General features: G+C 36.6%; 1 protein-coding gene across 1 annotated transcript in view; it reads left to right on the top strand.

Annotated features, from left to right (window-relative positions):
* Nucleotides 1–3,736: 3,736 nt before the first annotated feature.
* The window catches only part of GOLGA4 (golgin A4), a 54,383-nt gene continuing 32,513 nt past the window's right edge, over nt 3,737–25,606 (top strand). Inside the window, exons 1-9 of the mRNA XM_085304049.1 lie at nt 3,737–3,815; nt 12,244–12,342; nt 15,779–15,844; nt 17,062–17,376; nt 18,964–19,011; nt 19,439–19,495; nt 22,267–22,365; nt 22,829–22,967; nt 24,766–24,953. Coding sequence (XP_085160175.1) covers nt 12,256–12,342; nt 15,779–15,844; nt 17,062–17,376; nt 18,964–19,011; nt 19,439–19,495; nt 22,267–22,365; nt 22,829–22,967; nt 24,766–24,953 — 999 coding nt within the window. The 5' untranslated portion in view covers nt 3,737–3,815; nt 12,244–12,255. The remainder of the gene's footprint in view (nt 3,816–12,243; nt 12,343–15,778; nt 15,845–17,061; nt 17,377–18,963; nt 19,012–19,438; nt 19,496–22,266; nt 22,366–22,828; nt 22,968–24,765; nt 24,954–25,606) is intronic.

Below are 25,606 nucleotides of genomic sequence, written 5' to 3'. Positions count from 1 at the left end.
GCGGGCCTGCCGGCGAGCGGGGCGCCCTCCCACCCCCGAGCCCGGGCTGCCGCGGGGAGGGCGCGGCGCGGCCGTCTGCGCGAACGCGAGCTTGGTTGTCACCGCGCTGCCTTGTGTCTCGGGAGAGCCGAGAGCTTTTCCCCTCGCTCCGCTTTGGGGCAGCTATGAGCGCTGCCTTCGGGGGAAGTAAAAAAGGGGGAAAAATCCCASCATCTTAAACGTCAAAATAGAAGARGAATTGCTTTTTATTTGTTCATTTATTTTTTTTTTTAGAAGTTAAAGGAATTGCATTTTAATACACGCTGGATAACAATCCAGCGTGGAGGTCACCCGTTTCCTTTGACCCGCCACGCAATATAGCATCTTCCACTACTAGCTACCTCTAGAGGAACTAAGTTGCATGATGCCAAAAATAACCGAGTAGTGGAGTGGGTTCCTTCTGTTTGATTGCTTTTTACTCATGAAGCCAAACTTGCAACTACAGAGATTTATTTTCCTGTCTTCTTAATATTTGTACTTTCAGCTCCTGCAAGTCCCTTCTGTTACCATAATTTAGAGGACTGTTTTGTTTATTTTGACTTGATGCTTCCTTTAAGTATAGAAAAGCAGAGGCCATAGTATAAAACTGAGATCAAGGCTTTTTTTTTATAGTGATAGTTTTCTCTGATATGTTTTTACACAAAAGTACAATTAGTGTTGGCTTCTAGAAAACTGCTGTTCTTAAATGACRGTATTAGACCTCTAGATTTGCTGAGATTGCAGAACACGTCTCTGAGAATGACAGTGGCCAGAAAAACATTGTGATCAGTTGTCTCAGTGTGTTGAAGCAGAATAAACTTGCTATAGTGCAGTGTAAAGAGATTTATGTGCAAAGTATAATATTATTGATAAATCATARTATCTTGCACACAGTATTGTAACTCAGTCCAGGATGTTCAGTGCATTTGTCAAAGGATCAGTACTTACTAAAAATGAGCTTGGGGATGAACTCGGGCCTTGTTAAGTGTTATTGCCACACGCATACTCTAGAGTAAATATACTACAGGCTTTATTTGGCTGGTAAAAGCATCATTGGCAGATCTTAAGAAACTTGCACAAGAGCTTATGATAAATGATATTTTCATCAGTTCTATACAGAGTTCTACTAGACAGAGTAGATCAGATCAACTCAACATTGTCATGAACTGAAAAGTAGAAACAGAAAATGGTAACATTTTTATTTAAAATAATTACTTATTCTTAAATTGATTTCAGATATCAGTACTTGAAAATTTGAGTTAAGCTTGATCTTAAAAGTAAGGGATTAATCTGCTCATTCTTCATATGTCACATAAAAACAGATAGTATAAGTGAGGAAGGACACATAAGATACTGAGGCCCATAAAATGTACTGGATTTCTGCAGACAGTATGGAATAAACTTTTGATCTCTTGCATTTTAGTAATTTAAATGCTTATATAAGCTACATTCAGTCTGTTGGGTACTCTATGTTCATTATATAGACTATCAAGCACTTTTTATCAAGACATTTTTAAACCAAAATGAAAATACAACACYTTATGATACTTTTGTTTATATTTACTTTTACTCTTTTCTTTCCTCTATGCTGTTGTAGAGAGCCTTTCCCTGAACTATTTGTACTGTTTATTCTTCCTTCTACAGATTTTTTTAAAATCTGTTGTGATTTTTAGCCTTTCCCTGAACTATTTGTACTGTTTATTCTTCCTTCTACAGATTTTTTTTAAATCTATTGTGATTTTTTTTTCCCACTGCTTCACTTACCATTACCTTCTCTGCTTTATTCATGTCCTCTTCCCTGGGGCATAGAACTTGTTATTAGTACTCTGGCTTATGGTTGTCTGAGACTAAATCTACCAACCTGCAACTGATTAAATCAGAAATAACATTTCTGCAAGTGTAATACTAAGGTGAGCATTTTTTCTGAGTCCCTTTGTGRGCCTCCCTTTTCCCAGCTAGAATTGCTAGCTAGTTAATGCCAGCTCTGTGGTTCTGAAAACATACATTCTTTCCCATGTGCTGAAGAATGTGTCGGTCTTTAACTGCTGATGGAGAAGAAACTCCTCTGGCTGCACCAGCAGGCTGTTTCATCTCCTCAGTTCTACCTGTTCTCAATTTCAGAATTTTCCTGTTCATTTCCCAGGGCAGTGGTTACCTCTGCAGTGTTGCATCTCTGAAATGGCTGTAAATTGGCAAGAAGTCTGAATGCAGCAGTGAAAACTGTGTAGAACTGTTGGGGCAAAATCAAGAGATGCCTAGATACTCTGTCTGAAGAGTAGGAGAGTGATGATAAATGTTTGAAAAGCTTTTCCTTTCTAAATAGTGAGCTCTAGAAGCTATTTTCTTTAAATGACTGGAATTAGTTTGGGGAGTAGGAAGAGAACTAAGAGCAGGATGTTTGCATGGACAGGTTATTGCTCAAACCTTACAAGTACCTTTGCAGCAATTTTTTTCAGCAGTGTATACAGCTGCAGTATTGAGTGGTCATTTGGTACCAAATAAGGTGTTTGACTTTCCAGAAGTTTTGTTCTGAGATGAGAAAAATTTGGCCATTAGGTTGGGCCAGTAGGCATGACTGATTTAGGAATAATCTATTGTATTTTATATGATACTGGACTTAATTTCTGGCCAAATGCTGAGAAATGTACCCATAGGTTTAGGTTACATAACAAAGTGTAATTCTGCAGACACCTGATCTGGGGGGTTTGGATGGTTTGAATGTGTGTTTGGTGGGTTTTTTTGTTTGTATTTTTAACATTTTTCTTTTCTTTGATGATTATCTAACTCTGTATCTTGGGCTTATGAGAAAGGGATTTTTGCAATGCAGAATGCAAATGCAGAATTTGTATATGGCAATATAAATGATGTCATTACACTGAAATGTTAGAGGTTTGCACTAGGGTTTTATTTGGCAACTGTATTTGGTCATTCTGACTGTATTGTAGAGTATACTTAATGAGAAGTCTTGCTAACTAGTTTCTCTATATGTGAAACCAGCTGGTATTTTAATGGTAATTAAATTTATACTGATACTTCATGTTTGAATATGAAATATGAGATTGGTAAACTAAACTTGGGTTGGCTTGGCTTGTTGCAACCTCACTCAGTTGTGAAATAGCTTTGAATAGATGTTCAGTGCTAACTGGACCAACAAGTTCATATTGACTTCATAAAACGTCAGTTTCTTCTACTGTCCTTCTCTGATTCAGATTTTCTTTGTTTAGATTATTTACTTTTAATAAATAAGTTGTAGAAGCTTTGCAAACTGACAGGTATAAATCTATTTTCATTGAGTCATTTTGATAAAGAGTAGCGTCTGATTCCTTTAAGAAATTAACATAGGAAATACTGTCAAAAGGAAGAAAGCTTGTAAAGGATTATTTATTAAAAATAATACTATGATGCTAAAATGGTAGAAAGGTTGAGTTTCACATTGTTCCGAGAGGACCATGATCATAAATTATTAAAATAGTTTAATTTTTTTGCATGCAGTCATGTCTAATTCATGACTTTTTCTGCTCTGGAGATTTTTTGTTGAGGTAAACCCTGTCACTGACACCTAGCGAGACCTGAAGCATTCTCTTTAAAAGGAAAATCTACACAGCACTTTAGTGAAATATTGTAGTTATTATTAAAATAAATTATGATATGGAAGTATTAGTTCTGGACTTAACTTGCTGATACATATGATCTCTGTGTAGAGTCCTTCCAAGTCTTCTCCACCAACTGGCAACAGAAGCAGGACATCTTCATTTACAGATCCGAATGATGAAGGCACTTTAACGCCAGACAAAGAGGTCAGTTGAGAACTTTTTCCTGTATTTGTTAACTTTAACRTTTCACAAATCTAACTGTGTGTGCTTGATTTGCCTTTTTAATCTTCAGTCTCACTATTTCCTGTCCATTTATACGTTTGAATAGTGTAATTTTTAGGTTCAATCACAGCATAATTAATATTATCAAAACAGACGTTTAAGCTGTAGTGACTAACTCTTAGATTAGGGAGTTCTTTTATGTCCTTCTTCATAGTTTAAAAATCATACCCCCTCAACTAAATGCAGTCAARTAGAGAGAGAGAAGTTATATTCAGAGGGTAACATTTGTTGTTCCTGCCTTTTGTCATTGAAAAGTTGGAGATCCTACTAACGCTCGAGGTAGCTTGGTGGAGACTGGCCTAATGGCCTAAGCCCTTGTGAATGTTTCTAACTAGACCAGTAGTAATTATCAATAAGTAATAATAAATAAATCAGAAACAAACTGGGCCTAAGTTATCAAGTATACAGTATTATTAAGTTCACTTTCTAACAGAATGATGGATGATCATGACATGCATGTTACAGCAAACAGGGTCAATATTCCCCAGTCATCTTTGTTCAGCTTGAATACTAAGGCTTTGCCAAAATATTTTTTTTTAATCCGAATGAACTTAGTGACATGCATAAAAATGGCCGATGGAGTAAAGCAGGGAGCTGTGTAAGAGGAATTCTTGTTCCTAGATTAAAAAAAAATATATTCTCTGGATTTTATTGAGTAAAAGATTGTCCTTCTTGCAGCAGGCCCATYTGCTTTTATTTTTAACATCTCGTTTTCTTCAGGAGATAATCAGTTATTTCCGGAATTTTTCTTATGCTGTAATGGACRCTGCTAGTTTATTACAGTGTGACTGTTCTTGCACTGATTTTAGAAACAAAAGGAAGACTATCTCGTGGTTTGGTTTTATGCTTTGGAAATATGCTTTGCAGTGTTGAGTCTTCTAATAAATGCTTTTTTTCCTCACTGTTGTACATACAGAATGACTTCCCTCAGCCTCTGGGGGGAGGTTTTCTATTAGATGATGCTCATAATTTTAGCAAGCAGTGTCACCCTTGATAAATTATTAAGTATATCAGCAAAGAGAGTTTGTTGTTTTTTCCAGGAAAAGCATACTACRTTTCTGTTCTTAATGCAGAGCACAGAAGTGGCATATTGCCTCCTGAGAACTGCCTCAAGTTGTAGTCTAGAAGGAGGGAGGTGGTGATGAGAATCCATGGCATCAATGATCAGTGCAAAACTAGAGATTTCTTTTTAATATATGTCAGTAGTGGATTGTATCAAAGGTTAAAGGAGAGTTTTGGCCAAGTTTTTCAGACTTTTAAAGCAACATAGGCTTAGTAGTATATGAAATAGTGAAGCCATGAGACAATGAGTGATGTTTCTGAGAGACTGATTCAGTTTTGTCTGTTATTGACTTGACACTACCTACACAAAAGAAAGTTGTCTTCCTCTCTTTGCAATGGAAAATAGTAAGGGGAAAGATGACACTCGTCATCCCTTTTACTCCAGAAATAGCAATCGCTTTTCTGCTCAGATGGTGTGTCTCACACATTGAGAAGGCTTTTTCTTAACTGGCATTTAGTTTTGAGGGTGGCTGCTTTTATTTCAGATCTGACGAGGGCTGTTTCTGAAAGCTTGTAATTTTTTACAGTTAGATCATCTGGTTTAATAAAAAGTAGTATCTCTCTTTGCAGTCCTTTCCTCAGTTTTGTCAGTGATCCATCACAGGTACGGAAAGACTATTCTGATAATGTAGTATTTAAAAAAATAAATACAAGTGCAAATCCTGTTGAATTCTACTGATATGTTACCTGTATGTTTAAATGCTACTTACGTTCTTCTTCATACCTGTGGATTTTGTCTTACAGTGCTTCACTTGACTTACRTTGCCCCAATCTGTTTTTTCTAGTATGTTTTTCCAGACAAACAGGAGAAGCAAAGGATTGCCCACAGGATGAGCCAAGTTATGTTGGAAGAACATTATCATGCTCTAAATACAGTGGCCACACTTGGAATGATCAGAGGGGGAGAGAAGGAGAAATAAGATTAAGAATGGAAACAGTACTAAAGTAATCTCAGATTTACAGTTATCCCTGGGCTTAGAGAGCTGCTAAAAGAWTTTTACTTGTGAAATACATACTATAATTAAAAATTCAGAAAGCAGTTTCCTAAGGAATGAAAATGTCCACTTTTCAGTAAGGGCTATTGTTATATCAAATGGAAAGTTTTACTAAAATAAAGATAAATTTAAATGATCATGGCATGAAAGATTCTCCAAATATTCTTTGTAAATCTTAACAGAATGGCTAAAAGCAAATCATCCTTGAAATTTATTTGTTTGGATTGGATTTTTCGTAGAACTCGGTTCAGGGAAGTAATTAATATGCTTAAAAACAGGCTATTCATTTATTTATTTATTTTCCAAAGGCACTCTCTCTGAAAATGTATGCCCTGCTTGTATGGAAGGATTATATCTTTTCGGGGGGACATGTCTTTCAAACAGTGTTCCTGTCTGTTCAGACAGATACTTTAATGTATGGTTTGCAGTGGAAATGGCATTACAGCAAACTAAATTTGAACATCTTGGTGCTTTCTTCGTTCTTTAAGATCTAAGTTGCAAGCTCTGCATGAGAAAGCTTTGTTTTAAACTGAATATTTTTTGGAATAAAAGTTTCAATGAAGGAAAATCTTAATTTTTGTATCAGATTAATGTAATTTTATATTAAACATATGCAGGCAAGCTTTTTTATGTATTTTGTAATGATAAGGTTTCATTTTAAAAATGAGAAAATTTAAAATTTTGAAAAACTTGTAGCTTCATTCATGAAACACTTGCATAAACTTTTTTCTCCTCTGCCCACTCTCTTCTTCAGCTTCTATTTTGGTGGAGCTGTGGGCCTCCAAAGAAGCAAGGTTATACAGATGTTCATAGTTTATTTGAGGGGGAGGAGGGCAAAGGGCCTGACTAGTTCTGTATTCTGTTTTTGACAGTTGTCGATAACACATGACTGGAGTGGGAGGTAAAAGCATATACTGATGCTTTCCCAAACCTTTCCCCAAACCAAGAGTTCGCAGCTCAGATGCTTCCTGAGTCAGTCTTGGTGTCATTGTTTGAAACAGCCCTGGATGATTAAAACTTGTTTACTTCCTACTACTTCCGTTTTTTTCTAGGAAAGGACAGTGTTTGGATTTCAAACTTTTAATCTGTTACTGCATTGACTTCTGAACACAGTTTTAAATGAAATAAATCAGTCATATTCAATATAGTTTCTAGAAATTCAAGGTTTTCTTTCAGTTCTATAATGTATTTATTTACAAGACTTTCTTGTCTACAGTGGATGACAGACCTATTTCTGAGCCACTGACAAAGTAAATAGCTGATGGCTTGCTATAGATGACCTGTCAGTCATGCAAGTGTGAGTGTCACTCTTATCCTCACAAATATTACAGACATGACAACAGAGCACAATATATATATAGCTCTTCTTAGAGCTAAAGATAAACTAGTGATGTACTCTTTGGTCTTTAGTGCTACATAATTTCTGGTTTTTTTTGTGTTTTTTTCTTTCTTTTTTTTTTTTAATGAAACATTTTTCTGGAGTGTGCTAATTAATCAGGACAAATAAAATGGGAGACAAATAATCTGAAAGATTTTTCTTTCAGTACCTTTGCTAATGCTGCATTTTTCATTTATTTATGCACTTTGAAGTACTTCTAAGTAGATAAGGGTATGCAAGGGTGGTTGTGTTTCCAATATATATAATTTTTTCCTTTTTAACATGCCAATTTGAAACTAAGTTTGAGAGACTGTATCCTAGCTTTTATCTAAAACCTGGATCTTGTAAATCTTGATGAATACACAAGCATGTTTTAGATTGCTCATCAGAATGAAAAACAAATCAGAAGAGGCTTAAGTTTGATCTAGGTATTTCCTTTTTCTCAAAATTACAATGCAGCACTCACAGATTCTGTATGTTTTTTTAATTGCAGAAAGAAATCTTGAATCTTTAGTTCTTCCTTCATTTTTTCTTATTCCGTGAACRTAATAGGGATTTGTACTTAATAGTAATAATGTTACATATTGCACAAACCTTATGGACATACACACCATTTGGCTTGGTACCTGACATCCCCTGTTCCTCAAACTGTGAGCAATGAATGAATGAATACTGGCTTTTCTCTTAGACAAGCTTACAGCCTTTCTCTCTGTCTTACCATGTACACAGCATAGCAAAACTGTCCATGTCAATTATAGAAGCTTTTAGGTGTTAAATTACTACTGACGCATGTGTACATGATGCATGCTGCAAACAAGATGGAATTAAATTTTTGCGCATTCTTTGTTTCAAGTGTGCTTCAGCCTAGTTGGATTCCCTGCTTTTCTACCTGTGTTGATCCYGTTATCAGGTATAGCACTAATGTGTTTTTGGTGATACGTGAGACAGTATAGCACCAGATATGTTTAGTTTGTCTCAAATTACTAAGGTGATTCAGAGCAGTCTTAAGGCCAAATCCTGGAAGCCTTAGAGTCATTTGGAGAAGTGCTTGTACCTGTTTGATTTTGGCAAAGTAGCTATTTTTCCTTGCCTATTTTCCAGTTATAAGTGAATCATTTTTGTTTTGGAGATGTCTACCAAAAAAAGAAAAAAGAAAGTTAATTTGCAAGCTAGTATCAAAGCCATACTGAACAGTTAATTTAAAAAAACAGTTAAAAACAAGTGTTTATACTGGAAACTTAGGTAGAGTAATTATAGGTCTCATTAGACAGATCTGCCTATAATATAGCTGTTAAAATGTAGCAGATAATGAGCTGCTGAAGGTCCAAAATGCTGTGAGCAAGTACCTAAATATGTTTGTGGGCACTCAGCATCTGAAAATGGAGGATGAACTTATTAATAAGAAGATGCAGCCATTTYTAAATGTGCTAAGAAAATACCATTCCTGGACTACAATTGAGCATGTTCCACCTTTGATAGTTGTATGACATATGAAGCTCTTCTCATGGCTACTAGGGAGGAAATATCTTGAAATTTCTTATCGATTACCACTTCACCTCAAATAGTACTGTTGTCTTCTGCCGTTCTTTGTTTATGAGTTTGGCTCCTTCCCCTTTGTACTTAACTTTTTTTTTTTTTTTTTTTTTTTTTCTGTGGACTCAAGCAACTGCAGAGTGAAGCTGAGATGATTTGGTGGCATTCTTTCCTCAGGGTTTCAAATAGCATCTGTGAAACTCGACAGTATTTTTAATTGTATTCTACTGTTTGTGTAAACTGCTAGGTATGATACAGACCCTGGAGTTACATCATGAACTTAAGAAGTACTGCATTGATTTATATTCATAAGCTTTTTTCTTTCCTTTTCTTAAAACTGTAACAACTAGTAATGTAGACTAGAATATTTTAAGCTATGTGGAAACTGGTGCCTTGGATCTCCTGATCTTGCTAAATAAGGTTTCTATATAGTCCCTTACAAACTGCCTACTGAGTATACAAATAGATTTTAAAAATTAGCTCCTTCCTTTGTTTAAGCCTCTTTGTCTTCTTACCCATAAGGTGCTTTTCTATTAATAATCTGAGACTTCTACTTTATAAACCTCCTGTTAGAACTTGTTTTTACTGACAGTCATGAACTGGAGAGGATGATTGAAAACATAACACTTCACAGATGCTGCACATACATACTGACAGTCCAAAGTTTTTATTTTAGATGAAGAATAACTTAGTAGAGATGAAATATGAATTCTTTTTAGTACGAGTTGCTTGATGTACTATTTAATGGCATTTAGATGAAGTGAAATAATGCTATGTTGAAATTTCACTACTTAATATTTTGAGAGGTAAGCATTAGCATACTGTTACTATGAAGTGATAATTTGAACCATCTGTGATTCCTGAGATTCTTGACAGTCAAGTTTTTAAAATAAACTGACTCAACCAAGCTGAAGATAATATATGTTATATCTTGAAAAGTCTCATAACCCTTTGGTTAATAGTATTTGCAGTATCCATTTACAAGTGCCTTGCAAATATTGTTTCATCATCTTAACTGATCTTGTCTAAACATACAGACTGATTTTTGCCTTAAAGATTTCATCAACATTTTATTTGTGGTTGAGAATTTACATACTTCTAATTCATGGGGCCATCAGGCTTGATTGCAGTACTGCTGTTGTGTATTTGCATGCTTGTATATGTATAGTGTTTTCTGTTTTTCTTTCTAGCACATACCTTTAGAAATATATATGCAAAATGCAAAAAATGGCTAAGTTATAAGCTTCTACAGCTACCACCACTTACAAAGACTTCCTGGAGGAAAAATTTCATTAATACTGCTCTTGTCAGCTTCTTTATTATTTTTTTCTCTTGTCCAAGAGCTCACGTGAAGAAAGAAATTACTTGGGTTTTACATAGCTGAATAAATCTGCAGAGGGAACTTTTATGCAACTCTTGTGAAAAGTGTGGGTGTAATTCCTACCTACTTCAGAGTGTGTGTTGAGTTTCATGTTACTCTTCGTTGGGCAGTCCTACTTTCAACCAGCAGGAACTCTGCCTCTCTAATATCTGACCTTATGATTGTGTGTCAATTTATTGATCTGCTGGAGGAGTTGATAATCTGATGGGTTGGAAGAGGGGACTGGTGAACCATCTCACCAAGCTCAGCATGTGGTTGTAATCACAGTGTAGGCAATGTACAAGTGAGGCCAGGCCTGTGGGAAGGAGACTGTAAGCAGGAGGAATGGGACTATTGCTTTCAGTAGCAGCCTGTGTTTGTGGGAGGTTAAATGTGAGAGGAAGTTTCACCAGAGCTTTTCTGACCTAGCTAGTTCTTGACAAATCATCAAGCAAGCTATTGGAGCATTTGTTCTGCCAGCACGGGGAATGCCAAGAGCAAGACAGCAGAAATTTATAATGGAAGTCATAATTAGTTACCAGCAGCTTGAGAAGAAAAACTTCAGCATAAAATTTATAATAATACTGTGCAGATGCCTTGTCCATGAGGACAGTTCACAATTTGGGATGGGAGGGGAGGAGAAGATGGGTTGGCAGTGAACCAAAAGTTCTTTCCCATTATAGCTCTAGGTGATCTTCTGATAAATCTAGCAAGATTCTACTGCAATGGACTTGTGTTTTAGGGGTACATACATGCTATAGTGAATCATATAGGAGATAGTAAAAGCACAATGTTTAGATTTGTATTTTCCTTTGTTTTCTGCAGAATCAGAAATTTAAGTTTTAGCTGCCCAGGTATATCTTTATCTGCTTCAGTGTATAATTACATTAGAGAAAGTCTTTTCCATGTATGAAAGGGAGTCAGTGCTGATGTTTGGAGATGGTGTACAGCTGTCAATGTTACGCACTTAATGTATTTTCTGAAAGTGCTTAGTAGACACAAATTATGAATTATGTAGCATTCTAGATCTTTTTACAGATCAAAATACATTTCTCTTTTCAATTGCATAGTTCARCTACTGGAGCATTGGAGTGAATGTAACACTTAAGAAAACTCATCTTAATTTGTTTTGCATTAGAGTTGATTCCTAAGTAAACTCCTTAAATATTTAGTAACTTGGAAAAAAAGAAAAGCCATATCATGTTTTGGTTCATTCAGCAAAGAGCTCAGTTCTGAAATCTCAGTCTTTTAGAAAGGTGAACTTGGCACTTTCGTATGTAAGTGAAATCATAAAAGAATAGTATTTTGAAACCTGTTAGAGCATCCTAACAACATTAAATTATGTTACATCACATGTAATTTGAATTGAGATTCTAATTTGTTTTTCTTTTCATGTTTTTAATTTCTAGGAAGTAAAGCCTCTTTTCCTAAAGTGATTTGATAAAATGATTGGTTCAACTTAGAGTGATTTATAAAAATCTGCTAGTGATTTAAAAAAAATTATAAGGAATAAATTTCATATTTAATATGAGGTTGGAATTACAGTGTTTAAGAGCATCAGAAGAGGAAGATAAAAATCCCAAAGCATACACTTTATATTGTTTATTGTGTATTTGAAATACTGATAGAATTTTTAGAATAACAAGTTTTTCCATGCATAACTTTTGGGAGTAATGAAGGCTCTGTGGTATGTGAAAACAAATCATCCGCAGATATTCAAAAAAATCCACATCAGTGCCTGAAACACTTGTTTATCCTGGGCTAATCTAGCATACGTTCTTTTAAAATTGCATGTTTCTTTTCCTTCAAATGATCAAAAACTACATTTTGGCTGTTCTGAAATGAATGATCTAATGCATATTTTCTGGTTATGTCTTGGCTTTATCAGTGTTTGTGGTTTGTTAAATTACTATATCTTTTTACAAACTTTTTAATTGTGTGGAGGAATTGAGTAAAACCGTGCTTCCTTTACTTTACTACTTGTTTGATTTTCGTTTTCCTACTTTTTGCATTGAATGACAGCTGCTAGCCGGGATGATAGCAGAACCCGCTTTTCTCTCTGAGTATACTATCTTTGCTTTGGATCCCACCAAACAACCTAAGCCACAGAGTGGCAGTGTGGTGAGTCCTCCAACCCCTCTTAGTGATGCTTTTAGCAGGGGGAGGAGAATACTGTACTAGAAGGCAAATCTAGTATTGCTTGTGGCTTATTCTTACAGAGGCATCTTAACTACCCTGTTGCTAACCCTGCACTAAATGTCCTGGAGGTAGTACCTGATAGCTCCTGGCTGGTGTGTTGTATGATGTGAATTTATTGTAACACACAAAAAATTAACACACTTTCTGTTATGCAGGCAATGATACTCTGCCCAGCTTCTAAGTAATTGTTGCACAAGTTTGTAAGTTTGTTGCTTAGAATTTATTAGTACTGTTGAAAGTCTTCATTTTTATATATGTCTGTATGTATTTCAAGATAAATGGATATGATAAACACTGAGACTTTATCTAAAAATTACATGCTTTTTTACTGTGTACAGTAATGGTGTTCAYCAGTAATGGTAGCAGGAAATATTTATTTTATGTAGATGTTGAAATCCATCTACTTCTAGGTGGCTATTATTATGAGGGTAAATAATCCTCATTCAGAATTATTTGATTTTGCATTAAATACCGATTTCTTTGCCTGGGAATGTTGTTTGCACAAAAAACAACTGGAGAAGCTTGGCAAGAAGAGACCAAGGGGAGCAGGGAAGCAGCAGACCTGACGAGAAGGGCTGGCTGCTAATTTGAGTCAACCCCCCATGCAGATGCACGTGCAAAGCCTTTTCCTTTCAGCAGTTCTCGAAAGACTGGGATGGCATCTTTCCCCTACCGCAAAGGCGTAGCRTTCCTGAGTGCATTGTGATTGGAAACACTGGTTTATTTAGAGTCACGGRTCATCCTCACACCATTACTACTTTGCTTTTCCAAATTGGGCTGTGCTTTTTTTTGCTGTCCTACAGAGGCTGAAAATGACGAGTCACTGAAAGCTGTTAAGAGGATAAAAGATAGATAAGGATGGACATAGCACAGCACACCATGGTGTGCTGGGGTTCTCTCTCTCGAGCTGAGCAAGACTGGACTGGAACAGTGCTTAGAAAGGTGATCAGAGGAAGTCTTCAAATACGCTAAAGGATTAAGTTTATCTAGTCTGCATTTAGCTTTGAGCACAGGTTCAGTACTAGCTCAGTCATGATGCTTTCAAGATTGGTCTTCCTGATGAGGAGGAAAGTGGACCTTCAGATTGTGCTGAAATGTCTAGTTATGAAGTAAAGACTTTTATCACTTTCTCACTAGTTAAATGGTATTCCAGGTCCAGTGCTTACTACTTAGTTTCACTTCAGATGTAATTAAGTTTTTCCTACACTTATAGCTGTGAGCAATTGCATGCTGTTTTTCACTATACTACAGAAGATTTCTAGTACAGTTATATTTTTGAAAAGTGTACTTCTGTGAATGCTCAAGTCTTGGCTTTATGTTCTCTTAGTTCACACTTCAGTGACTGGAAACACTGACTTGCATAGGATTGCATACATAATAAATCATAACATCTTAGAGTTGTATAGGAATTATAGGAGTTACAGTTAATTTGTTACCAATATGTAATAATAAGACGGAACCTGTGAAACTTTTCTTTTTCTCTGAAGTGCGCTCTTGTGCAGTTGGGGCTACCAGTGGGGTGGAGTAGGGGAGAGAAGAGAGAGAAAACAGTGATCATAAAAGTAGAGGAGGAGGACGGATGATTATGTTACTTAGGAAACGTAGGTAAACCAAAAATAAAGGGGGCTGAATGTTTAATCGGCACACACAAACACATATGAATAAATTTTACTAAAAAAACAGTATTTTAGCAGTGTGTGCGAGGAATGTACAATCCAAGGGAGTAGGCACCACAGAGAAGTGGCTGGAATTGCATGGTTTTTGGTTATAGATGAAGTTAGTGAAGAGCTTTTACTAATAAAGCTGTTTGGGTTTTGTTACATGAGGAAACACAGTTCAAATATTCTTACGTGGAGAGGTTTTCTTTGTAACGAATGTTAAAAGAAAATGAAGGAAGAAAATGCATGTTAAACTGTTCTTCCACATTTTACTCACAGTCTTGAAATACCTGAGAGGGAAGGAGGAAGAACAAGCAGTAAAATATATTTAAAGGGAGACATTTAAACTTCTACATTTTAGGCACATGAATGTATGTGCCTAAAATTGAGAAACCTTTGAGAAATCTATGATAAGATGTATTAGTTTACATTTCAGGAATCGGGAAGTAAGGAAGCACAAGTGTCACTAAAAAGCCTAATATATTCCAGATAAAACTCAGCTCTAGTTTATGCATCTTAATAACAAAAAAAAATTTTATTTATTAAAGATTGTAGATATAGCTCTGCTCAGATGCAGAGTTATTGTGTACATTTTATGGATTAGCAGAAGAAAGACTTAGGTTGGTCTCCAGAAAGCATGACATAACTGTATTGATTTTAAGAGTCTAAAAATGCCAGGTGATGCTCTGTGATTGTAGTTTCATTGAAATCAAACATCTCTTTGGGCTTATGGAAGGCTAGGGCTTTAAAGCTCCTCAAAGCCTTACAAATTTAGACTTAAACATAGCAACTTCCATTCATGCTCCCATTTCACTTTATGGGCACTAGAATCTGACCCTAGGAACACAGGGAAATAAACTAGAGAACTAGCTAACATGTGATGTTCCATTTTTCATAAAAAGATTACCAGTTTATCCCTTTTTTATGGTTATGCCAATGGGAAATATAATCCAGTGTATAGGTTCTAGCATGTTTTACTACTGCAGTTTGACCTGGTTTAAACACAAGAAAACTGGCTGGGTTCATACCAGTTAGGGAGCATCTGTACACATGACACAAGAAAGAGTGGGATAGACAGACTAGGGACAGAAATGTCTGGACTATATAATACTAATAAAAGTAATATTTCATTGTTTTCTGAGGTTTTTGTTTGGGAGTGCAGAGCAACACGTGTCAGTTTTTGCATAGCATGTGTTTTTGGAAAGTCTAATTTGTTACTGTGCTTGAGTCCTAAAGAGCCTGTTACTAGTGCTTTTTCCAGACAGTTTTTTTTTTCTCCTTCCAAGTGCACTTAAACAAAAGAAGATAATGTGATTGCACTGTTTCTTATGCGCAGCTATAGCAACGCTGGTCATCAGTTAGACTTTTCCTGCTWTCATTTTGTGTTTTTTCTTTTTTTGATGGTTCTTTGATTTGTGAATAAATAATCACTATGAATAATTTGACTGGAGGTGTCAGCACTTGCAGATGTCTCATACTGTACTAATCCGTGCACATAGAGCTGCTTTGTAGTTCCGTATATTGCAGTCTGTTTTTGAATTTAACAAACTAGCTTGTTTGCATGAAATAAATCTTAATAAAAAAGAGTAAAAGGAAGTACTAAAAACACAAACAAACAAAAAGCACAGATGCTCTTTGCAGAAATCAGTGAAGCTGTCATTACAGTCTATTCTTTCTAATATTTGGTTTTTCTCCCATAGAATTTACCTAAACATCCAGTTACCCAATCTACAGAAAACAATGGAAGTGAAGCAGCCTCCCCACAGGTATGGATGGATGTGTCTGTATTTCACGGCCTTGTTTTCTTTGTATTAATTTGAGTGCAGYGTACATCTTTACAGTGGAGTAGGGTTGACAAGTACATCGGTGTAGAATTAAAATGGTTTCCTGTTAAGATTCAGTAAAGCATTCTCTCCCTGTGTATGCATGCATAATACTGTTAGCTGGTATTAAGTGCTGTTAGTGATATGTAGAGCTTTTCTYGTAGGGGCCGATTAGCAGGATCTGCTGGCGTGGCAGAAATTGCTAGCCCTGGGCTGAAGTGTCACTGATATCTCACGCTAGCTATGTCCACAAGATAAAGGACGCTAACCTTGCTTTCATAAGTAGAGGGCATATTACCTGGCTAGRAAGTTAATTTCTAGCTGAAGGAGAAGAATTGATAGGTTTGAAAAATAGTTGTCATCAGTGATAAATAAACGTAGAGGTCATTAATACGTATTTCAGAACCAGTTTAAGTTGCAGGACTGATGCTAGCAATTATTCCTGCCATGTGCATAGCATTGCACCGTTTAGTTATATTGCCAACATAGTGCTTTAAAGTCACTTCTGTGACACCTGTAGTATACAGTACCATAGTAAAGAAACTTMTTTTTTAGAACAGTACTTTAATTGCATAAATCAATAACTGCATTCTTTGTGAAAATAGTGATGCCATTTAAAAYACAAAGAGGAAAGGACCATTTGAGATGGGATGCTAGAACCCTATAGGCACTGTGCAAGTACTTTTACAATAAATTTGATAAATTTGTTTTCACAGTCATAGGAAAGATATTTTTGTATCTTTGAGATAAACACAATCAATCTTCTGTTTAATACATCAGGAAGTGAATCACTTTTTTTTTTTTTTTTAACTTTGGGGCCTCTTTACATGCAGCTATTAGTTTTCTTTTTTAGCTATGTATTCTTTGTTTTTTTAATAGGTCGACATGAGTCAGAGCTGTAGTTTATTACATTCAATTACTGTCTGAAATTTCCCAACATCTGGTAGTTGCACGCATGGTTTTTCTGAACAGAAAGATGATTCCTCTAAGGGAGTGGTATCATGCATGCTGTGTGGTATCTTGTATATGCTGCCATGTTACATGACCATAGTTCTTTTGCCCACATCACGTCTCTGTTTCCTTGGCTTCAGTTTGTCTGTCTCCCTGATCTCTTAAAATRTAGTGGAAAAGTAATTAATCCCTTTGGGGGTGTTTTGCAGTCGAGCGACACTCAGTCTTTCGCCCAGAGGCTTCAGCTCCGGGTTCCTTCGATGGAGTCTCTGTTTCGAAGCCCAGTAAAAGAGTCCCTGTTCCGCTCTTCTTCTAAAGAGTCCCTGGTACGAACTTCTTCAAGAGATTCGTTGAATCGACTGGACTTGGACACATCTGGTCCAACTTTTGATCCACCTTCTGACATTGAAAGCGAAACAGAAGAGTCTCTGGGAAACACGGACAGCCTCAGCAAAGAGCAGCTGTTGCAGCGGCTGCGTAGAATGGAACGCAGTTTGGGCAACTACAGAGGAAAATACGCGGAGGTAGGCAGTGCTGTCACTGACTTAACTGAATGGAGAAAAGCCGTCGGAGGCTAACAGATACGGCGGTAGTGGGTAGTCTTTTTGTTTTCCTATCTGTTAGGAACAAATGGATCAACGGAGAGCTAACAGGGAGGTTTTATAATAATAAGTAAGTAAGTCTAGATAGTTTTGGCCAACAATTTGTTTGATGATAAAGTACAGAAATACTTGTCTTCTCTTTGAAAATAGCCCCATGTTGTCAGCAGGATAATTAATTAATTAATGAGCAGTTACTTTGTGAGAGCAGGTTCCTCGGCCTGTGAAGCTTACCGCTGAAATCCTGTCCCAGGTRGTAGAGTGCGGTACAGGATTGAGCTTGACTTACAGCCCCGTGACAGTAACTTCTGCTTCACTTCTGAAAGCTGTTCTTGAAGTCGACCATTTGTCTCGTCTTCCATTTAATTTGGCAGTGCTGTTGCCCATCTTTCATCATATTCTAGCTACTGTCATCATTCGGGTAGTCGATACACTTTTTAAGTCTTTGTAAATAGAGTGTTGCTTAAGCAAAAGTTCTTCAGTGTTTGTATTTTTTAATGCAGTCTGTTAAGCAAGTCTTTTTTTTTTCTCACAAAAATCAATAGCAAGTTTCTTTAATTCTTTCAATTTGGTTCAAAAAATGGCTTGTTAGCACTTAGGAGAAAGATACAATAAGAATTTAAGATAAAAAAAAATTCTCTTTGGTAGAATACAAAGTTGACACCTCAATAATACAGTGAACAAGGGAAAAATACATATTTTTAGTTCCTTTTAAGTGCAAAATCAGTATGAGTGTGACATTAAAGGCATCTTTGAATTCTGAAAAATTAATTTCTGAATTATATTTTGAAGTGTCCTTTGATCAGTGGTTTTGGAGTTTGGGTTTGTTTTCTTTTAATTTTTCAGCAATTTGAAAAGGGTGTTTTCCCTTTCCAAGTTGCAATTATGCCTGTTCAGCTTTGGACAGCTTAGGCAATTGTATTTTTAATTAGACTAAATTGTGCAGTTACTCATGAAGTCCTTTTGTCAGGTTACAATGAGAAATATTGTCCACTTCCAGTCTTTCTTTGACTACTGGGTATATGCAAAGCACATGAAATGAGAACATTCAGTATTACACAAACCATTCTTGYTAGAGTTGTAAGTGTATTTTTTAATGCATTCTCATTTTAAAATTAATTTTAAGCTCTCTGGGGCATGTACCCTTGTAAATTTACACACATATTGGGTAGTTGTCTGGAATATAACCTAAATGTCACCATTTTTTGACCTGTATTGAAGCATGATTTTTTTTAGAGGTATTTTCAGTAAAAGGAAAACTGTGAGTATGAATGCTGAGTAACCTAATTGTTTTGTTGTGTAGGCTTTAGTTTTTTTTTTTAACACACTGGAAGTATTTTTATAAGTTGAAAAGCAAATATTGCACAAGAGAATTGCATGTTTATGTTTCTATCACATGAGCTTGCTCAAGTGAAGAGTTTGAAAATGCAGACTGTGATATTACTAAGCAAATTATTTTGACAGCTATGAGTGGATGCATTATCATCATTGTAATCGATTTCTGTATTTTAGCTAGTGTCTGCTTATCAAATTATCCAGCGAGAAAAAAAAAAGCTACAGGTAAGCATTACTATTTATGCTCTATTATATGAATGTTTTTCTGAATCCTAAAAAGTGAATATACAGATGTGATTTTCAATATATATTTTGTGTATGTATTTATATAATGTGTGTATATGTAAGATAAATACAGCATTTGTGTGTGTGTTTGTAACAACAGAAAACCCAGAAGACTCTTAGCTGGGTCTAATWTTGATCTATCCCAGTAACTACTACTTTTTTATTGCATCCACTGAATTCAAGTGTTAGTGCAGTGTCCACAGTTGACAATTTATGATAGCATTTATGCATCCGGTTTGACTTGAAAGAGAGATGCAAATCATGAATTCTTGTGCTATAAAAATTCTTTGTGAATTTACTTATACTTTATATATAAAGTTGCATTTAATACACACTTATATGAACATGTTTATTCTTTCTTTTTCAGGGCATTCTGAGTCAAAGCCAGGATAAAGCACTCCGTAGAATTGGAGAATTGAGAGAGGTAACTCAATTTATTTGTTGAATATTTACTTTATACCACACACAGAGTGAGGATTTTCTGTGTTCAACATTCTGAAAATGAAAGGAGTCGCTCCATTTTCTCCGTGACCGCCACCTTGTCGCTGCATTCAGTGCCAAGCGGCAGTGCCGGCGCAGGAGATGCAGGAGCGACCGGCTGGTGCCGGGGTCTGATCCCTGCGTGGCTGGCTCCGGAGGGACCGGCGGAGGTGTCCCCAGAGGCGCCGGCCCCGTTAGGGCCATTGGGCTTGGGGCAGCACAGCTGGGCCTTGCTCGCCCACCAGGCACTGTCGGCAGGTTGCCATCAGATTGCAGAGGGGTCTTCACCCATGTGGGGTCTGATTCAGGTATGCCGGCTCCTCATTTTATGCCACAGGGGAGCATGTTGGTTCGGATCCTGGCTGCGGTGGCCAGGAGCAGTCTGGAGCGCCGCTCTGCCCCAGGCGCTTTATTTGGGCTTATTGTAACCTTATCTTCAGTTGAACCACCTGCCCACAGACCACGGAAGGGGGAAAACCCACAGTTTAAGCATCAGAAGCAGCTTGTCAGTATGTTATTCCAGTTCTGTAAGAGGGTCAGGTATGGGAAACGTTTAAGTCTATAGCTTTATGCTCTTGTAGATGTTTTTTTCCACTCAGTTGGTAAAATATAGAAGACTTCTATATCCCAGAATTAAAACATTGTGGTTAGGAAAAAGGGTTACCTATGTACCCTTCCCCTCCCATTTGCTTTTTCGATCATTTGTTGATACATCTATATATAATTACTGCTGTAACTCAAACTCTTAACACTGTTGAAAATACTCATAACTCCTGTTTGAAAATTCCTTTTACCATTAAGTAAAGCCAAACATAGGAGTTGATTTGAATTTCTGTTGCAATCAGTTTATGTCATAAAGAGGGACAGCTGAATATATTTTAGTATAGAAAAAAGGTGTTTTATAATAAATCCTGTAGATTTATAAGTCTTATGAATCTAAGACCCAGATTCTTTTCTGCTAATTAAAAACCTCAAAAAAAAAATCAGTGTTTTTTCGAAGCCCAAATACTGTATTATTAAGTAAAACAGACTTGGAATAAAAACAATTTACAAATGAAACTGAGAGGTTTTCACTGTGGAAGCTAAAATGATAAAAAAAGTGATGACTAACTGATTATTTATCATCACAAGTTAATTTAGAAAACCTTTCAATTGTCATACACTACTGTTCCTATAAATGTTTTGAGTAAGACAAGTGCTTTGCAAGAGGGCCGTTTAAGCCTGACTAGTTTTCCCTAGGGATGAGTTGACAGGGTGAAGTAGTCTCTGGAAGTGAACCTGTCCGGGGTATTCTACTTCTCAGGCAAGGGTCACAACGGACTTTCAGATCCAAGGAGGAATGCTTCAGGGTTTGTTTCAGTAAAGCTCGCTGGCACGGAGCTTTTCTGCTTTGTCTTGAAGGTGTTGCTTCTAACGCCCAGCAGCAGGAGGTGGAAGTGTGGTCAGTAGCTRTGGAGAGCCAGGGGCGATGCGGGGTTAAAAAGCAAATGTAGTTACTTGGGTTGGCAAGAGGAACAGTTTTCTCCGAAGTTGCCTTGCAGCGGTGTCTGGTCCCCACGCGGCCTGGCATGCAAGCTCACACAGCCGCTGTCCTTGGCAAGCGGCTGGCGTGCTCAGAGCCTTCGCCCGCCAAGGTGAGGGATCGGCAGCAGGACGGCACGAAAGCCAGATCCGGAGTTGAACGAGCACAAAGCTGGATGCAGCCAGTGTCTCTCGTGTTTTGTCTCCTCTTTGCTTTTTTCATTGTTTCCTTTGSTTTCTGTCATCTTTGCCAGCTAACTGAACCCGTGTTTACAGGCAGTGCCCACCTTTATACAGGTGACTTTGCAGAATAGCACGCATGGAAGTATTAGCTGGAAAGATGTATAGAGATGAAGTAAATAAAAAATTTAAGATACAAATTTGGGGAATTATTTACAGTGGATGCATACAAAATGCATCCAAGACTTTTGATTCAGTAAGTTGAATGTGAATTTCATGAAATATGTATATATTGTTCTAATAGAACTAATTATTGAAAAGAGAACTTTAAAAGCTTAGGAAATAAACAAAAGARACCTCCCTAAGGCAGTATTTTTTAAGATCACATAGCTATTCCTCATGAATTTAGGCTACACCTGCATTTTTCGTGGGTATTCAGCCAAATTAATGCCTTATCCGAGTCCTAAGTAGGCAAAGAGTAAAACCACCTAGTTAAAGTTGTTTGGCATCCTATGGCCTTCTCATACCTCCGAGAGGGAAAGACAAGTTACTGTCTGTTGTCAAAAACTGCTTTCGGCGTGTTCGAGTAGCATGTTGAATGAATGTAAGAGAAACTTGAATCCCTGCTGCTTATGGCGATTTAATGTGGTGGCTAAATGAGCAGTGTAGTTTCCTGAAGTGCAGTCTTCACCTCCCAAGAGACCTCTGTGTGTCTGTGACTGTTTTCACGAGCAGACCTGGAGTGACTCCCTGCACAACCTTATTTTGGGGGAGAAAGAGTCCTTGATATTTCTATATGAAATCTAGACTTTGACTGTTTTATTTCTGGTTATAACTGATGTCCTTGTGATGTTGTGTGGAATGTTGTACAGTAAAAGCGATGTCCATTCTATGAAAGTATTCTGAGGTCACATTAAACTGCAGTGATTTTTTTAAATATTATTTCATAATAATTAAATTTTCTAAATTTACTTTTTAGTTCTCTTTTGAGAAACATTTATTTATGATTCTCAGGAGCTCCAGATGGATCAGCAAGCTAAGAAACATCTCCAGGAGGAATTTGATGCTTCCTTAGAAGAAAAGGATCAACTTATTAGTGTCCTGCAAACTCAGGTAAAATATCTTACCCAAGAGATGTTCTTTAAAACTACTCTTCCTAATAATTATAAATTTATTGATAAGTTCTGATTATTGGGAAATTAAATGTGTCTTGGTGGTAATGAGCAAGTTTAAGATCTCACTTTATTAAGATGTCACTGTTGTTAAATACACKTTTTTATTTGCAGCTAAATAGCTTTATAATGTCTTGTTATCACGTACATAACATCTGTTTGAGCTAGAATTACTTTGACAAAATATATGGGTTTTGCTTAATTGGCGCTTGTTGTTTCTCCACTCATGATACTATTTTTATGTTAACTGAAAATATAATTCTGATTTTAAAAAATGCTAGAATACTCAGAGTGAGTTTCTCTTCTTTCTGATGTAAATTTTATTAATTATCTCTAGTTTTGAAGATGAAAACATGATCTACTTACAATCCTTGTGTTTTTAACAAAAAGAACATTTTGTTTAGGTATCGTTGCTGAAACAGAGGTTACAGAATGGCCAAATAGGTATTGAATTACCGGATCCAAATATCCAATCTGAATCACAAGTTCGAAGTCCAACAAAAGAAATCAGTGCAGAAAATGTTACAGAACCAGGAAGCAATGGTAGGTATTTGAGGCTTCTTCAAGAGATCTTGAAATTTTAACTAAGTACAAGTAACTGAGATTCAAGCTGTTACAGCAATTATGTATTTTTCTAGAAGGAGGCATTTTTTTCTGAAATGAGTGTAGTAGCTAAAAGTACAGGACAGCACTTTAAGATGCTACATATCCATAAAAATTCAAATGTAACACATCTTGCCTTCTTAGGACCTGTCAATAAGCATAATATTATTGTAAGTATTGTTGTTGCCAATAGTGGGTTTTGCTATCTCTGTTTAGTATTATTAGGAGGTTCTGTCACCAAGTAAGCCAGGAACTGCACCTTGACTTTTAGAGAGGTGACCAGTTGTCAGTGTGTTTCCTTCTTAGTTTTCTCAGGGAARAATAAAAACCCATTATCAATTTAGAGATTCAAGCTACTGAATGATCCCTTAAGTGCTCGTCTAATCAGGAGGTTGAATTGTGGGACTCTCAGTATTGTTTAGATCTGATTACTAAGCAACTATACCAGCAAGGGCTGGCATATTATGAAAGTGTCATTTGTTGGTATCATGTATGAAAGATGGGTTCGGAGTGAGGTGAATATGCATCTTGAAATGATCTTTGTTTAGTATCTGTCATGATACAAATTCTCATATGTTTGGATAAGATAAAGGTTTAGGTCAAAGATTTGTCATAGTGTTATGTCTTTAACAGTGCTTAGGAAAAAAATAAGAAATAGTATCAAGTTCCCAGAAATCAGAGTTCTAGATGTTTACTATGCTAGAGGATAGCATCTGCATCTGRAGTATAGCATGCAAGATCTACAGTCATGCTCTGTGAATTTGTCTAATCCTGTTTTCATGACAGGTACTCTTATGGACTCCAGAGCATCAGGGTAAAACACAATAAAATATTACCCATATACTAGTCACACTGAGCAGAGTGTAGCTCAGAGAGGCAATAAACATGGCCTTTACTCTGGAATATGTCAAGTAGGATACTTTTGAATTACGTCATGCCCAGCCCTGAGAAAACAGGAATCTGTTTGGTTGGCATTTGAGAGATGTGATTTGCTTTGCTTTGCATTTTTTCCTGCTTCTGAATATTCTGTTAGTGGCAGCAGACAGGTTCCTAMATCACGACAACTTTTCAATTGCATAGAAAACTTTGTTGAATAATAGTTTGCTTTTGCAGCTTGTATAATAACTGGGAATTAATAAATTCTTTGACCTTTCAACAGTGCCTTTGTAGTCAAAGTCCATGTAGTCTTGAGCCTTAGGGTTTGTTTTCTGCCAGCTTCTGGTTTATCAGTCCTTTCAAGTTAGTTCTATGGATATTGTTTTTTAAATGGGCATTTTAAAATATGAAATAATTTTATAAATATTTGTACTCAGAGAGGTCTCAAGTATTTTTGAAAAGCTGCCTGGAAAAAAGATTTTTTTTTTTTTTTTTTTTTTTTTTTTTTTTTTTTTTTTTTTTTTTTTTTTGATGAATTGTTTCATGGATGACTCATGTTAGCATGTTTAGCTTGGCACTTGCTACAGCTAATGAATTAAACTACATTTTTTGGTGATAAAGAATGGATAGAAGAAAATGGAAGTTTATTTGGAGTGAAAGATTGTATTTTCCATTCTGTGCATGTATGCGCTTGTTTCTGGTTGGATCTGGAATGTGGTTCTAGTAGCCAGTGGAAGTTTTGTGAACTTCACGAAAGTCCTTTACAGGGCTGTGAGTCATCCACATTGACATGGAGGGTATGACAGAGGAGCTGCATTTTGAAAAAGCTGTGCATATGGTAATGTTGGTATGTTGTCCGTAGAGGGTAATGAAGATTCTGTTAAAACACTGGAAACTCTTAATCAGAGGGTGAAGCGCCAAGAGAACCTGCTGCAGCGGTGTAAAGAGATGATTCGGTCACACAAAGAGCGCTCTGCCCAGCTAACCAACGAGAAAGAGGCACTTCAAGAACAGTTAGAAGAGAGACTTCAGGAGCTAGAGAAAATGAAGGTATGGAAAATACCCTGACTTTTTAATGGGTAGCTACTAACACAGTGYAAGAATTCTGATATTTGCAGAATTTATTAATAGGATCGTTACACAACGTACGAACTATCACAAGAAACAATGCTGTGCTTGGTTAGAGGTGCAAAAGCAGTCTGGAATAAACTGAGCAAAAAGTTTTAAAGAAGGGTAGGAAACCTTACGTTRCGAATAATCTTCAAAATGGATATCAGAAATAAAGCGTTCCTGGAAGTGAGGGGGGCAGGTAGGAAAAGGCTGTCCTGGCACAAAAGACAGGAAGTAAGGAGAGAAAATAAGCAATCTGAAAAACAGAGCAGAGCTCAACCTTTAAGACAGATAGTGAAAGACAGATAGGCATCAGCTATGTAAATAAAGAGAAGACACAGAAGGACACAGAAGTGGAGAACAGAGTGTGGTGAAGACAGGGTAAAGATTAAAGATAATGTAGGTGCAGTGCCAAAGCTAAATTAATATTTATCTCAGTTTTCCTTTCAAGGCTATTTATGCTGAGTGTGGAATAAAAGTAAGGTAGCTGACAGTGTTGGAAATACGAAAACGTATGAAAAATGTAGCTGTACTCATCAGTAGTTCTGGGGATAAGATTCTCTTTATGTTGATCTCTGAGTGCTAGCCTAGTT

Source organism: Rhea americana, unplaced genomic scaffold, assembly GCF_003343005.1.
Source record: "Rhea americana isolate MKP2758 unplaced genomic scaffold, rheAme1 scaffold_100, whole genome shotgun sequence".
Lineage (NCBI taxonomy): Eukaryota > Metazoa > Chordata > Aves > Rheiformes > Rheidae > Rhea > Rhea americana.
This window is presented reverse-complemented; position numbering and strand designations above follow the sequence as displayed.